The sequence below is a fragment of the Sphaerodactylus townsendi genome, linkage group LG02, assembly GCF_021028975.2.
Source record: "Sphaerodactylus townsendi isolate TG3544 linkage group LG02, MPM_Stown_v2.3, whole genome shotgun sequence".
In the NCBI taxonomy this organism is placed as follows: Eukaryota; Metazoa; Chordata; class Lepidosauria; order Squamata; family Sphaerodactylidae; genus Sphaerodactylus; species Sphaerodactylus townsendi.
The window spans coordinates 73,513,034-73,528,287 of record NC_059426.1 but is presented as its reverse complement, the minus strand read 5'-3'; the positions used below and the strand labels follow the sequence as shown (position 1 = coordinate 73,528,287).

Here is a 15,254-nt window from a genome sequence, read left to right as displayed (position 1 = left end):
TTCCTCTAGAGTAGGGGTGTCAAACATGTGGCCTAGGGACTGAATCTAGTCCAGGGGTAGGGAACCTGCGGCTCTCCAGATGTTCAGGAACTACAATTCCCATCAGCCCCTACCAGCATGGCCAATTGGCCATGCTGACAGAGGCTGATGGGAATTGTAGTTCCTGAACATCTGGAGAGCCGCAGGTTCCCTACCCCTGATCTAGTCCCTTGAGAGGGCTTACCAGGCTTGCAAGCGAGCTGAGGCAAACACCTCCCACCCCAACTCCTGATCTAGCCTGGCAAGCCCACAGTGGACTTGCCTGTGCAGGCATCCATCCCCTGTTCCTAATCAGGCCTGGCAAGTCCACTTTGGGCTCACCAGCTGCACCAGCCCCTCTCTCAGTGCTGACAACTTCTCCCAGTGCCATTCTAGGTTCGCCAGTCCAGGCTCACCAGTTCAGACTCACCAGTCCAGGCAGTCACCCGCCCCCTCCCCGTGCTTCCAATCTGACCTGATGAGCCCACACACCCCTGCCAGTACCAATCAGGGCTGGCTGCAGGCTCACCAACTGAGGTAGCCCCCCCCCCCCTTGTGCTGATCTGGGTTGGCAAGCCTCCTGTGGGCTTGCCAGTTGTGGCAGTCACCACCCTCTTCCCAGTGCTGATCTGAGCTGGCAACTCCCCCGCCCTCCCCCCCACCCCATAGCCCAGCCCAGCCCAACCCAAACAAATCACATCTATGCCATATCTGGCCCTTCTAACGAATGAGTTCAACATCCCTGTTCCTTTGCTGCGAGTAAAGGAATCTTGGAAGACACAGCAGTCCCAGACGCCACCGGAGAACCTCCAGTCTCAGACAGAAATGCTCCTTCATTTCAGCTACTGATTAAATTGATGAAGTATTTTGAATAAATAGTGTTTCTTGCTTATTTTTCTACATAAGGCCAACTGTAGCAAGATAATTCAGACCTGCCATCCACTCACTGATTTTAAGCTCCTAGGTTCATAACCTGAAAGTAGGATTGGAGAAAGCTTTCAGATGAAGGGCTATGCTGGTGCCTGGTAAGCTGCATCAGAATGCTGGCCCCTCTCACTCAACAGAGGGGGCTGTCTAATCCACACCCACATGGACAATGAGGATATGCACAGGTGACAAAGCACCTGGAGGCAACAACTCTACCCCTACTCCTATCTCACACGCTTCCGGAAACTTCAAGAGGCAGGATCCATCAATAATGATAGACTCAATCAAAAATTAGATATGCTAAAGAAATGCTGGTAATAAAGGAAGAAGGAAGGGGAAGTGAGAAGTGAGAAGTGAGGAAATGGCTAGATGGAGATAAAGGAAATCCTAAGGAAACATAGAAAGCCTGGATGAGTACTTACGAGCAGGATCTGGCCAGGCGACAGAGCCCACAGGTAGGTTTCCTCATCAGGTACATGGGCCAGCCATAAGCAGCCAATGCAAAAAGCATATAGTAACAGACCTCCTTATAGCGCAGCATCTCTTGCTGGAAGAAACAAGAGAAATAAAGTATCCTAATGGCATAACTGGGGATGTGTCTTTCTCAATGGCATTTCATACATTCCAAGAAGTAATAATGAAATTATTTGGGGTTTCTCTAACAAAGCATTACCTCCTGCAGCCAGAGAACTCCAACAGGGAAGGAAGTTGTTTTGGGTTTCTTCACCAGCTAAGAGTTTCTCCTAGATCTGTGTTTACTTTTCACTGGTACATAACTTAACAGCAAGTCAGAGGAGCCCCCCTGCCCGCCACCCCACCCCCCCACCTCCAGTAAAAGGGTGTGATCTAAGGAATCATAACCAGCCTGGCAGGCATACTGTACATGGTGAATCACATTTCATTACTCAAAAATGACCATGAGGGTTAGAACTAAGAAGAACCAAGAAAGAAATGATTCCAATGACTAACAAGAGAGATCTCATGTGAATTTGCTATTCGAGTGCTACACTGCTCATGTGAACAGTTATTTGCAGCAGCTGATAGATCACTGGAACCATTTCAGAAACTTGAAGGCAGTGGAGAAAGCAGGACTGGCATGAGTAACTCTGCAAAGTCATCTCCAGGTTGCAGTGCCACGGAGATTGTGTACACAGCTTACTGTCTCATTAACTTTAAAGGACTAGATCATGTTATGCTGTGTTACTGAGCTTGAAAATAAAGTACAGGACAATTTGTGCTGCCAGTTCCAGTTTCATTGACTGAACAGGCACCTGGGAGGAACTAGTGGTATAGCAGTGGCAGGTGGATATGGGCAAAATCAAGAAATGATCGCAATTGATACTCATCAGCTTTTCAAACAACATCTGCTCCTTCCTTCAGTCAAGGGACAAATTGTATGTGTACTCGTACTCTAACAGGTTGCTCCAACTTTGATTTGTATGATTAGTGTAGAAGAGTTTCCACCAGAGCTATAACAAATGATTGATTGGGTGTGTTAACCTAGTGTACACTGTTTGACAGTATTCAGTTAGCATTAAAAGCTGATGACTTACTGAGTTTTTCAGATCCAGATATTTGGTGTTCCTGGTAACTGGCATTCCTGACAAGAAGGCTAGAATATCATTATTTGCCTGAAAAATCACATACACACATATAAACATGTTAGAATGAGAGCAAATGACTGAAATATACTTGATTTGCAATACTGCAGATTAAAAATTAAAGTTCTTGATTTGCAATACTGCAGATTAAAAATTAAAGTTCTTTCTATCTATCAATCATATTTTTATTCTACTCCTGTGAAAAGCGTAGGGAGTTCTCCCCTGCTCCATTTTTATACAACCACAACAATATGCAGAGGGTCAGACTAAGAGAGAATGACTGATCACAGGACACTCAGTAAATCAGCTTTTGAACCTGGACTCCTAATCCAGTACCCTAGAGTTTCTATCATCCAGGTTCTTCCGTGCATTCTGCAACATTTTGCTCTCTTTATTCTTCTATTTCTCATTTAATATTGGTTCTAATAATCTCTTTTCATTCAGCTTTAGCCTCAGAACTGAAAATAACAATTAGCAGTTGTCAATGAATTTGTCACTGAGTGACTCTCATTTGGACTCTGCCCTGACACTTATATTACTTCCCCACCACCAGAGTTTCAGCTACATTCTACTCTACATTGTGGAATACACTGCTGACTATTTACATTCCATCTCCCAGATAGTCACTGGTAAAAGAATGGAAGCTAAGCATACTTACTGGCATGTTTCCAGGAACAACATATTCCATACTAAACATAGTATAATCATTTGAAGCATTTGCCATTACTCTACACACAAGTGCCATGACTTTTTTTCCTACAGTAGATGCTCAAGACAAATCAACCATCTACTAACTTAATATTCTGGAGCACTGCCATGGCCTGAAGGATTTCAGCACACAGAATGCAATGTTCTCACCCCTGTCCCCATAGTTAGAAATGCCAGACAACCCCCAGAAACAAAATTTCAGAAGATATTTTGGACATAAAGGGGATAGGGAAAATAAGAAAGTCACGTTCTATTCTTCTATACAAAAAAAAATGTGCCAGTGGATCCCAATCACTGCAAGGCTAATGAAGGAACCAATTTTCCACAGATGTAATGACATGTTACATTAAGTAGCAGAGCTGAAAGCATGGCATGTGAAAAAAAACATGAATATTTCCCATTCTAACAGCAAAATGTTTCTGAAGTTTAAATCACCAAATGTGAAGCTTTGCAGACCTCAGGTTAAAAAATATATATGTTATTTTATTGCAAAACATCACAAATAACGGACTCTTAATAAGAACTAGCGGGCCCGGCCACGTGTTGCTGTGGCTGAGTCTGGTGAAGTGGAAAAGGAAGAAAAGGGGAAGTGAACGGTTCGAACATGTGTCATTGCACAATGCTTGCAAGGGAGGGGAGGGGCAAGGGGCCCCTCGCTCCCCTCCCTCTCTCCCGTTCCCTTGCATGGCAACCCGGCCGGTCCCTCCCTAATGTTCCCCTTCCTCTGCTAGGGTGGGTGGGCCACGTGCAGGTGACTGGTCCTGTCTCTTTCACTCCCTTCCCTTGCAGGCGAATTATCTAGTGTAAAACACGCTGGGAGGCATGAGCTACGTTGTGTTCAAATTTCAGAGCATTTAGTCCAGCAAACCCCTGGACCCTCCCTCACCTTCCCCTTCCTCCGCTAGGGTGGGCGGGCCATGTGAAGATGGCCCTCCCCATTCCTTTCACTCCATAAGGCAGTGGTTTTCAAGGAAGGCATGGTTGGCTCCCTTGTATCAGAGGGTGTTGCTTTGACGGCCAGCAGATGGCGCTATTGTGGAACAGAACTGTGGTTCCAACTGTCACAGGTGTGGCATGTACACAATAACTGGCACGGTTGAGACATGTACACAACAGGAGGTGTGGAAACAGTATGGAAACCTGGCCGCACACGAATGCGACGTTGTGTGAAAATTTCAAAGCAATCGGTCCAGTAGTTTGGGAAGATTACCTGTCAGCAGAAAAATACACTGATAGATTTTTATATAGATAAGGCAAAGATTTAGTGATCTTCAATACTGAAACACATCAGAGTACATGATTCTATGTCAGGTAAACGTGCTAGTAATCTCTGTGTTTTAGGAATCAAAAAGCACCCACAAAACGTTCCATATACTCACTTCATCCAGCACTGCACTGCGTTTTGCTCTCTGCCGTTGACGTAGAAGTACCAAGCCTGCTATAATATCAGATGGAACTATGTCAAGGTCTCGGAAAAACTCAGCAAAGAGATATGCAATCTCAGAATATGCATCCTGAAAAATCCAAAAAGGAAAGAGTGAAAAATCCACTTAAGACAAAATGTGAGAGCAAGAAGACACTAGCCTAGTGGTCAAGACTTAACTGACAGACATCCAAAAACGTCGGTTTTAAGTAGGCTTTACCTACTTAACTTTCTTCCTTATTTGAGGTATGCTATTTATAGATTCCATCTTGGAATCTTGGTGGATGAATTTATTTATCACATTTATGTCCTTGCTTTTCTCCAAGACATTAAAGATGGTATTTAAACTTATCAGTCTTGGAAGTAACAATTTGTTTACTATGAGCAAAAGCTTGATTTATTCGCAGTATCACACTCCCTCCTTATTCCCCCTTCCACTCAGGTCCTCACAGCCATGACAGAAGATTTCCTGGTTATGAAAATCAAACTCCAACATGTTGTGGCGTATAATCATAGCATTTTAACAAACTGTAGTTTGTTCTTTTCCCAGGAACTGGGATTTTGCACAATGCTTTAATCCTGGTTTAGAATCCCAGTTACAGGGACAGAAGGTAGCATGGTATGGACTGATCTTGCCAGATCTCGGACGCTAAGTACTTGGAAGGAAGAGCGCCAAGGAAGGATCTGCAGATGAAGGCAATGGTAACCAACATGTGCTTCTCACTTGGAAAGTGAGGCTCTGGAAAGTGAGGCTCTGCAGAGGAAGGCAATGGTAACTAACATGTGCTCCTCCCTTGGAAAGTGAGGATCTGGAAAGATCCTTGCTGAGGTCACCTTGAGTAGGTTGTAACTTGATGACATATAGGTATGAACCTAGAATTCCAGTTACTAAGGATGAGGCTGCCACAGACCCCGAAAGAAAATGGGGAGCTGGAGATGGAGTATTCTAATTCCCCGTCCTCCCTGGGGGTCATTTGGCTATTGCTCACTTCTGAAACACTAGCCCGCTCACACTTATTGGGTAACTGCCACCCCCTATCAGTCTGAGATCTGAGGCAGTCTGACAGGCCTACTTCTACCTCTCTCCATCACTGGCACTTCATTCAGTTAAACATGCAGCTTGGCTCATTTAAGAGTTGGCCTACACATCCTCCAATCCTTTTTATACCTGAGTGGGCTGGTTATGACACAGGTTCTCTTAAACAACAAGTTCTATTTTTATTTGGGGAAAACAGAACAAGAAGGGAAGGTGGATGCAACTGCAGGGGAGAAATAAAGACAACGGAAGGATTTCATTCAGAGGGGACAAATGCAGAACAGATAAAACAGAGGAGAAGGTTAACACAACCAGGATAAACTATTTCCCTGGCTTAATGGCTTACAGATTCTGAGCCTGTCCCATAAGGAACCTCCTCTTCCCTTACTTGTTCCTGGGAAAGAGAAATATAACTCTCAGTTCAGGGTTTTGTAATTTTTTCTGTGACGACACTCTCTTACTTAGATAGTTTCAGAGGACAGCTGTGCTGGCCAGCAACAGAACAGCTAGATTTGAGTCCAGTAGCACCTCAGAGACCAACAAGATTTTTGAGATGAGACCTTTTGAGAGTCAAAGCTCTCTTAATCAAAAGTTCATATGACAAAAATTCTGGTAGTCTCTAAGGTGCTACTGGACTTGAATCTAGCGGTCCTTACACAGGTTCACTTTTTCTGCTCCAGATGATACTAAGCCAATTAAGTGATATTAAGCCAATCAAGTGATAGCAGAAACACTATCCATTTTTGTCAAAGGCTTTCACGGCCAGATTCAACTGGTTGTGGTGGGTTTTCCAGGCTGTGTGGCTGTGGTCTGGTAAAAAATGGACTGATAACCCCACCCGCAATACAATGCACTCAACCACACCTTTGCATAGCAAGTTCCACCCAAACATTTACTGATTGGTTCCCACTCTGGGACATGGACATATACCCCGCTAAACTTTCCCTTCTCACTAGACACAGTGTGAAACGGACTTCCCTCTGTGATACACCTCTGAAGATGCCAGCCACAGATGCAGGTGAAATGTTAGGAACAAAATCCACCAGACCACAGCTACACAGCCTGGAAAACCCACCAGAACCAACTATCCATTTTTGTTGGGATTTGTTACTGGCTACCATGTTTCTATTCTTGCTACAGAAGCTGCCCAAAGGCACTGTCTGATTTGGGAGTTTGATTAACACAGGGAATCATGGGAACCAGGATGGGACTCATGATAGAGGCAAATCCAAATTTGGACAATACACAACAATGGAGTAAGATTGATCTAGGAAGTTTTCAATCACCGCTCCATGCAAAGGAGGATGGAGAAGTAAAGGATTAAAAATAGACAGTCAAACTTGGTTTATTCTTCAGTTTAAGAATAAACTAAGTTTGACTTTGTCTATTTGTAATATATGATTACAGAAACTGACTTAGTCAAAGCTACCCACTGAATATTATGTCTAAGCAGAGATTTCAACCGAGGTCTCTCAAATCCAATGCTATCCACTATACAGCACTGCCTAAAAGTTCTCTCTAGGCCAGCTTTTTGTGTCCAATAGCTGCCAGTATGATGCCCCTGGGAAGCTCACAAGGAGGGTACAATGGAAGTAAACATACCCCGACATTAGTCTACTGCATTTCCCATACAGATGGTAAATAGTCTCAGGGCAGATCCCCATTTTACATGGCAATATGGCTCCTGTGAATACTAAAAGGTTACACCAATGTCTTCCACAGCAAATACATAAACTGTATATATGCTTGGAGGGCAAGTAACTTGCATCAGGCACAGTGGGGACTGGATGGGATATTAGAAATGGACACAAACCTCCCCTAATGTTCAAGCACAAAGCCAACATATGTACCCCTTTGCACACATGAAGGCTCTAATGAACTCTATCAGTTCTACTCTACTGATTCATGGATGCTATCCCCATTGCTCACGCAGAGCATACCTCTCCTAATTTACAGCAAAACATAAAACACAAGCAAAGAGAAGGTTTTCACAAAGGAATGTCCCAAGGCAGCAAGTGAACTATTAAATGCTAACCATTACATCACTGAAATCATTAAAATCCAGAACTATACTATAGATAAAAAATATGTGTTTATAATAGTATTAAAATGAACATTAATTCAAGATGAGGACCGAAGGTATGAAAGTCCACTGAAGTACTGAAGCCTCTGAAGAACAAAATGATGATGAAATGCTGTAGTACACGTAATACATAACATTTTAAAATGTGCATTAGATTGCTGAATTTTCATACAGAATTTGGCTCAAGATCCAGTTTGGTGTAATGATTAAGAGCGGCAGACTCTAATCTGGAGAACTGGGTTTGATTTCCCCCTCCTCTATGTGTAGCCTGCTGGGTGACCTACAGCCAGTCACAGTTCTCTCACAACTCTCTCAGCCTCAACTAACTCACAAGATGCCACTTGTGGAGAGAGGAAGGGATTGTGTTGGAAAACTGCTTTGAGACTCCTAAAGGCAGAAAAAAGCAGGGCACAAAAACCAGGAAAAAAGATAACGACCTTTAAACTGAATTAAGCGACTAGGTATTCTGTGAACCCTTTAATTCTTTCAGGATTTTATTCTGCATTTCTGTGGATTTGCAACTTCAGTTTCTTAGGGATGCAAGCCCTTACCCACTGTAAATCAGCATTTGTTGTAGGCATTAAGAGGCATAGAGCTTCATCCAGAAATGTGATCTCTCAGGATGTATCTGCAAAGGGGCAGAGGAGTATCCAATGCAGATTAGAACCCACCACACACATAGCATCCTCAGCTCATGATGGCTTCTCCCTATTTTTAACCTATCTATGCTGTGTACCATGGCAACTGTAAGAACCCCAGGTGTTATGTTTTCCAAATGGAAAGAAAGGGTCCTATTTTCCAGGTGGTTGCTTGTCCCATTTCTACACCAAGTTTTTTGTTAACGTGCTGAACAAATGACCCAGGAAAAGGTTACACAGAAAAGTTATTGAAATGGAGGGTAACCATTCAAGGGACAGTCATAAAACAGAACCATATGTGCACCAGACTACAAAAGGACTGACACACCACATTCTAGATAAGGGTTCATGGAGTTCCAGGACACATTATCTGAAGCAGAGTTACTAATGACCCAGGCAATTCTCATGGTGCAATGATCTGAGAAGACCTGAATTTGATGGGCCACAAATAATTTACTCTCTGATGGAAAAGATAGTTGCTACTTACTGACTGGGAATCTTTTGTCCGAGTGCAGCAAAGGAAAACCTTCAGCCGTCGAGTCCAGCTGCTAGCCTGTCCCTCCTCTAAACGGTGCCTAGAATGAGCAGATGGAATGATTATACATGAATAGTGGATGCACAGCATCAGCTCAGAAGGAAACCAACAGAAACACCAAATCAACATTGATCGAGTGTCTATAACAGAGATGAATTATAACAAAGGATAAATATATCAATATAACCTGTACTATAACTTCAGGTCCAATCCAGAGACACAAGTACATGGTTCTGGAAATATGTTTGCAAGATAGCATCCAGCAACACTAGAATTATGGTGTGCAAATTTACTGAAGGTTATTATTTCTTCAGCTGTCAAGAGACTTACAAACAATATTGATGCCACCAAGGTATGGCATGAGATAATTTTTAAAGGTGAAACCTAATATTCCTTCTTTAACAGGAGAAGCTCACCATCATTAGTAGCCAGAAATACTATCCAGGAGAGTTGAAGGGACTAATAGTCCATTCACAAGCAGAGTTAAACCCCTTTTAAGTCCACTGAACCACTTTAATTTCACTGGGTTTAGAAGGCTGTAGTGAACATCCCAGAAGGGAACTGTTAATTTCATCATAGGGAGGCAGGCATGGGGATCAAAGATTCCAGTAATTATGGGACATGGTAGATATAGCTGTAGGAGAAGACCAAATGAGAGAAGGCAGTTGAGATATAATCAAGCTCGATCTACTTCTGACCTTGGTCCCATTCTGAGACACGATGGTGATGGGCCTTGGAAATTATACCCTTCTCCGACACTGGGGTTGTGCAGTGCCAGGTCCATAAAAAATAAGTCCAAAACATCACAGGATTATCTTGTAGCATAAAATGTGGACTTGACATGCTTGACTGATACTTGGGTTAAGGTGGGCAAAACTGTCGCCTTGAAAGACATTTATGAAAGCCAATGAGATGGCAGTGAAGGCAGCAAAGAAGAGATTATATGCTTCCTCCATTATGTCTGCAAGCTCTCATCCAGCACATTTAATGTGATTCAGTCTTTGATATTCTTGCCAATGGGATCTAAAATTAATGATCTGGCACCTGGCTGTGAGGCTTTTGCAAGTTTCTTTGTAGATAAAGTCTAGTCATTCCTCCACAACCTCCCATTGATGCTTGAAACAGTAATGGAACGGGAGACCCCTTGGCCATCTTCTGGTCTCATATTGGAGCAGGTGACACATGATGGGCAGATGTCCCGGAAGCATCCATTTGTTTGTGGTGGGCTGCAAGGGGTCATTTTTTCCACAATATTGTTTAATAGCTACATGTGGTCCCTGGAGCAGCTTGATCAGAGCTTTGGACTGAGTTACCAACAACATGCTGATGACACCCAGCTTGTTCTGCTGATGGATGGCCAGCTGCCCACTGCCCCTGGGTGTTCCAGCACAGTGCCTCAAGGACATGGCTTGTTGATTGGAAAAGAGCAGGTTGAGGTTAAATCCACTGAAGATGGAGGTCCTATGGTTGGATTGGGGCAGTCCTGTAGAGGGCTTTTAGTTGCCAAGATTTGGGGATGCGGCATTACATTCAGCTGCATATGTTAAAAGCCTGGGTGTGACCTTGGAGTCCTCCCTTTCCATGGAGGTCCATGTCACCAATATGGCAAGGATTGCCTTCTACCATCTTTGACAGGTTAGGCAGCTTGCTCCCTACCTATCCCGCCTTGACTCACCCACAGTGATCCACATGACAGTAACCTCCAGGCTGGACTACTGTAACTTGCTCGATATGGACCTGCCCTTGAGATTGACTTGGAAACTAGAACTGGTCCAGAATGCACTGCCAGATTCCTCACTGGTACATCGATGAGAGAACATATAACACTTGTGCTTTGACAGCTGAACTTGTGCCATTGGAATTCCAAATCAAGTTCAATGTTTTGGCTCTAACCTTGAACCCGAACCCTGAACCTTATAACCTGGGACCATCAAATCTGTGGAACTGCATTGTCCCACATTGCCCGTGGAGGATGCTCCAGTCCTCCAATAAAAACACTAAACTGAGAAAGAACCTGAAACATTTCTTGGAATGGAAGACCGCTGAGGACCCCTTCTATCATGGCCATGGTCTTGTCTCTCACACCTCTGAAGCTTAAAGGCCCTACGTGTCAGATGACTGCTGTACTGATGATTGATCTGGAAACAAATTTCCAAGACCAGTATTAAATTGTCACCTTATAAACATTTTCAGAAAAGACTCAAATCTAGATTTACCAAACTTTGACCTTTGTAGAAATGACTGGCCACAGACTTCTGTTTTTGAAGTTATGCCAAACAATTTTATTGCAGTTCAATAAAAAGTCCTGTAACCATGTGCTTCATTTACATTATATACTGCTTTCATGGTTTATAGATGGCTTTAAAGCGGATCTGACATAGTCACTGAAGATGAGTCTATAAATGGCTACTAGCTAAGATGACTAAAGTGAACCTCCATGTCCAGAAGCAGTAAATCTGTGACTCAGTGCTAGGAAGCAACATTATGGGAAGGCCCTGGTCTTATGTCCTGTTTATTCACCCTCCACAGCAATTGTCTGGCTGCTGTGTGAGACAGGGTACTAGACTAGATAAGTCCACTGTTTCAGAAGTGTACCTCTTATGTTCATGCAATACCTGTTCATACAATTCACAAATCCTATTGCAATGATGCATAAACAATGAAGAACTGCAAACCAAAACATGGCTGACGGTGAAAATGAGGCATCTGAAAAATGAAATAGTTTAACTATATGTTGAGAGCGAAAATTTACCTTTCTGCATAACAAAAACATAGACCAATTTCAATTACTGGCCTTGATTTAGAGAATACCAAAAAACTTGCAATAAGAACCTCAACCTAATAGCAGCCTCACAAACTGTGTCATCACACACCATTTTTCAAATTGATTGCAACAGCAGCACAGAAAAACAAATGTTCAGTGCAAAAGAGGAAAAGCTGTTAATCATGGAACAAATCAATAAATATAGCTCTTGGGTTACAAACACATACACAGTACCAAATATTAGACTCACGCTTGCTTGCAGTGCTGTTCCAGTGCTTCCCTACCTCAAGTTATATGTCCTTAGGTTGCGCTGCCTTCTCTTTGTGGCTCGTAATTTCACAAAAGTGCGTCCGGTTGGGTCAAAGACACATAGGACAGTGATGCAAACGCTCAGAATGACAACCCAGTTGCAGACAACCATTCCTGGCAAAATACCACAGGATAATGTACAGTTTAGTCCAGAAGCAGACATGGCTTACCTGGCAAGTTTGTTTAATCAATGCAGCTGTTCTAAAGCGCTGACATTTATTCTACCTGATGTTCACCAACCAACGTGAAGGTAGCTCTTATGCAAATGTTCTGATTGCTTCAGAGATTGAAAAGGCTAACATTTTAAAATATTTAAGAGGCCAATAGCAAATACAATTGAAATGAAAGGATTTAGGGATGGGTGCATGTGTGTCTGCACACATGGGGAGAGAGAGAGAGAGAAAGAGAGAGAGAGAGAGAGAAGCGTGAAGAATCCCAGGAGGGAGGAACAATTTGGAACTTGTATCATATCTTCCAAAAGCCAAAAAAGCAGAGTATGATTCTGTTTGGTTTTAATTTGTAATGGTTTAACTGTTTTTGTAAATCATTTTGAGATAAATGAAAAGGTATGGCGCAAGTAAAAAATAAATCTCCCTCTCCAGGGCTCCTTCCGCACATGCAGAATAATGCACTTTCAAACTGCTTTCAATGCTCTTTGAAGCTGTGCGGAATAGCAAAATCCACTTGCAAACAGTTGTGAAAGTGGTTTGAAAACGCATTATTCTGCGTGTGCGGAAGGGGCCCAAGATTCTATAAGCTCCCAGGGGCTAGAAGCTTGTTTTCCTTTTCTTCTTTTCCTCTGGTCTCAACATTCTGTGCTCCCAGAGAATATTTGGTTCTTATGAGAGACCAGCTGTTTTACTATTAGATACAGTGATATGTGTGTTCGTGGATAAATCCGCATGCATACCTTCAAGTAGCAGATTAAAAAAAAACTCAGCTAGAGCTCTCCATAATCTTTTTACGATTACAAATTGGTGACATTTATATTTAAGCACCGGGAGTGAGGGCAACATTATACAAGCAGGGAAATTCATACAAAAAGCCTCAAATACACACCCAAAGTGACACTCTTAGCAGTCACGTCATTGCAGGAACTGTAGTACTGGGTAAGCCAAACAATGCCCACAATAGCATAGACAAACTCAATCACCAGGATGGCTGAAACAATAAGAACATAACGCACAATGGAGAAGTATTATTCCAACAAAAGAATACCTGATTTCACAGGATGTCAGAGACAGACAGCCAAACAGTCATGTTGCTGTCAATCCCACCATAGCTTTCTTATCAGCAATTTTCAGGCAGTGAGAAGAATACCCATATCAAACTGTTATTTCACTCCAAGGAAAATCAGCTTGTTTCCAAACAATTTAAACACAACACTGACTTTTCTAGCAGATTCAGAAAATGAAATTCAGACCATTTTTACAGTAATGCTCAAGGAAAAGATCCAGATCCAATCCATTAAACACCTTGCCGAGCAGGTTCTCTCCTAAGGACATGGACATGTTCAACACAAGCAATACAAAGCAGGCCTGTGTAGGATTCTACCCATTCAGTCTTTCTCTGTGGCATTCCAACTGCTCTGAATACTGACTCATCTTGCCAAATACCAAGAAGAGAAATGAAGCTCAAAAAGCTCACCTGGAAATTTTTGCAAAATAGTAACAACCTCTTCTTGTATATCTGGTTCATTCAACATAATTATTAATTACGTAGCATTCTGCACTGCCCAGTCCTTAATTAAATAGCATTAATTTTAATTTCCAATTGTTCGAAAAATTGATGTAAATTACAAACAGTGTTTCAGAGATTGAAGTTGACATTATACAGTTATCAAGATACAGAGTTCAGCCTAATCATTTTTACTATTATTCCATAGCTGAAAGTCAACCCATTTCTTTTTCATAGTACTTGAGGCAAATAAATCAAAATTAGCTCTTAGAAGTCCACGGGAGAGTCAGCATGGTAGTAGTGGTTAAGAGCGCTGTAGTGGTTAAGAGCAGGACTCTAATCTGGAGAACTGAGTTTTTCCCCACTCCAGAAAAGTGATGGACTCTTATCTGGTGAACTGGATTTGTTTCCCTGCTCCTACACAAAAAACCTGCTTGATGACCTTGAGCTAATCACAGTTCACTTAGAACTCTCTCAACCCCACCTATTTTACAAGGTGTCTGTTTTGGGGAGAGGAAAGGAAAGGAGTTTGTGAGCTACTTTAAGACTCCTTACAGGAGAAAAAGGAAGGATAAATCCAAACTCTTCTTCTTCTGATCAGAATTGCTGTAATACCAGTAAAGGTCTGGTCACCACATCTCAAAAAGGATATCAAGGAGATAGAAAAAGTGCAGAGAAGGGCAACGAGGATGATTGAGGGATTGGAGCACCTTCCTTATGAGGAGAGGCTGCAGCTTTTGGGACTCTTTAGTTTGGAGAGGAGATGTCTGAGGGGGGATATGATTGAAGTCTATAAAATTATGCATGGGGTAGAAAATGTTGACAGAGAGACATTTCTCTCTCTTTCACACAATACTAGAACCAGGGGGCATACATTGAAAATGCTGGGGGGAAGAATTAGGACTAATAAAAGGAAACCTTCACGCAACGTGTGATTGGTGTTTGGAATATGCTGCCACAGGAGGTAGTGATGGCCACTAACCTGGATAGCTTTAAAAAGGGCTTGGGCAGATTTATGGAGGAGAAGTCGATCTATGGCTACCAATCTTGATCCTCTTTGATCTGAGATTGCAAATGCCTTAGCAGACCAGGTGCTCGGGAGCAGCAGCAGCAGCAGAAGGCTTTCACATCCTGCATGTGAGCTCCCAAACTAAGGCATCTGGTGGGCCACTGCGAGTAGAAGAGCTGGACTAGATGGACTCTGGTCTGATCCAGCAGGCTCGTTCTTATGTTCTTAATATATGTATTTGTGTATGTGTATGTATGTGTATGTAAAGTGCCATCAAGTCTCACCTGGCTTATGATGACCCTATGAATTAATGTTCTCCAAGACATTCAATTGTTAACAACCTTGTTTAGGTCTTGAAAAAACTGAGTGCCGTGGTTTCCTTTTCAGACTCAATCCACCTTGTGGTGGGACTTCTTCTTTTCCTGTTGCCTTCAACTTTTCCTAGCATTACTGTTTTTTCCAGTGACTCCTGCCTTCTCAGAATGTGACCATAGTATGATAACCCCAGTTTAGTCATTTTAACAGC

General features: G+C 42.6%; 1 protein-coding gene across 5 annotated transcripts in view; it reads right to left on the bottom strand.

Annotated features, from left to right (window-relative positions):
* The window catches only part of DAGLA (diacylglycerol lipase alpha), a 126,431-nt gene that overhangs the window by 25,554 nt on the left and 85,623 nt on the right, over positions 1-15,254 (bottom strand). For 4 of the 5 annotated variants that reach the window (XM_048483812.1, XM_048483811.1, XM_048483813.1 and 1 more), the window contains 7 exons: positions 13,102-13,203; positions 12,018-12,156; positions 8,922-9,009; positions 6,060-6,107; positions 4,634-4,768; positions 2,499-2,576; positions 1,368-1,492 (listed from right to left, as the gene is read on the bottom strand). In XM_048483812.1, the coding sequence (XP_048339769.1) occupies positions 1,368-1,492; positions 2,499-2,576; positions 4,634-4,768; positions 6,060-6,107; positions 8,922-9,009; positions 12,018-12,156; positions 13,102-13,203 (715 nt within the window). The remainder of the gene's footprint in view (positions 1-1,367; positions 1,493-2,498; positions 2,577-4,633; positions 4,769-6,059; positions 6,108-8,921; positions 9,010-12,017; positions 12,157-13,101; positions 13,204-15,254) is intronic. The other variant, XM_048483815.1, reaches the window with a different exon arrangement.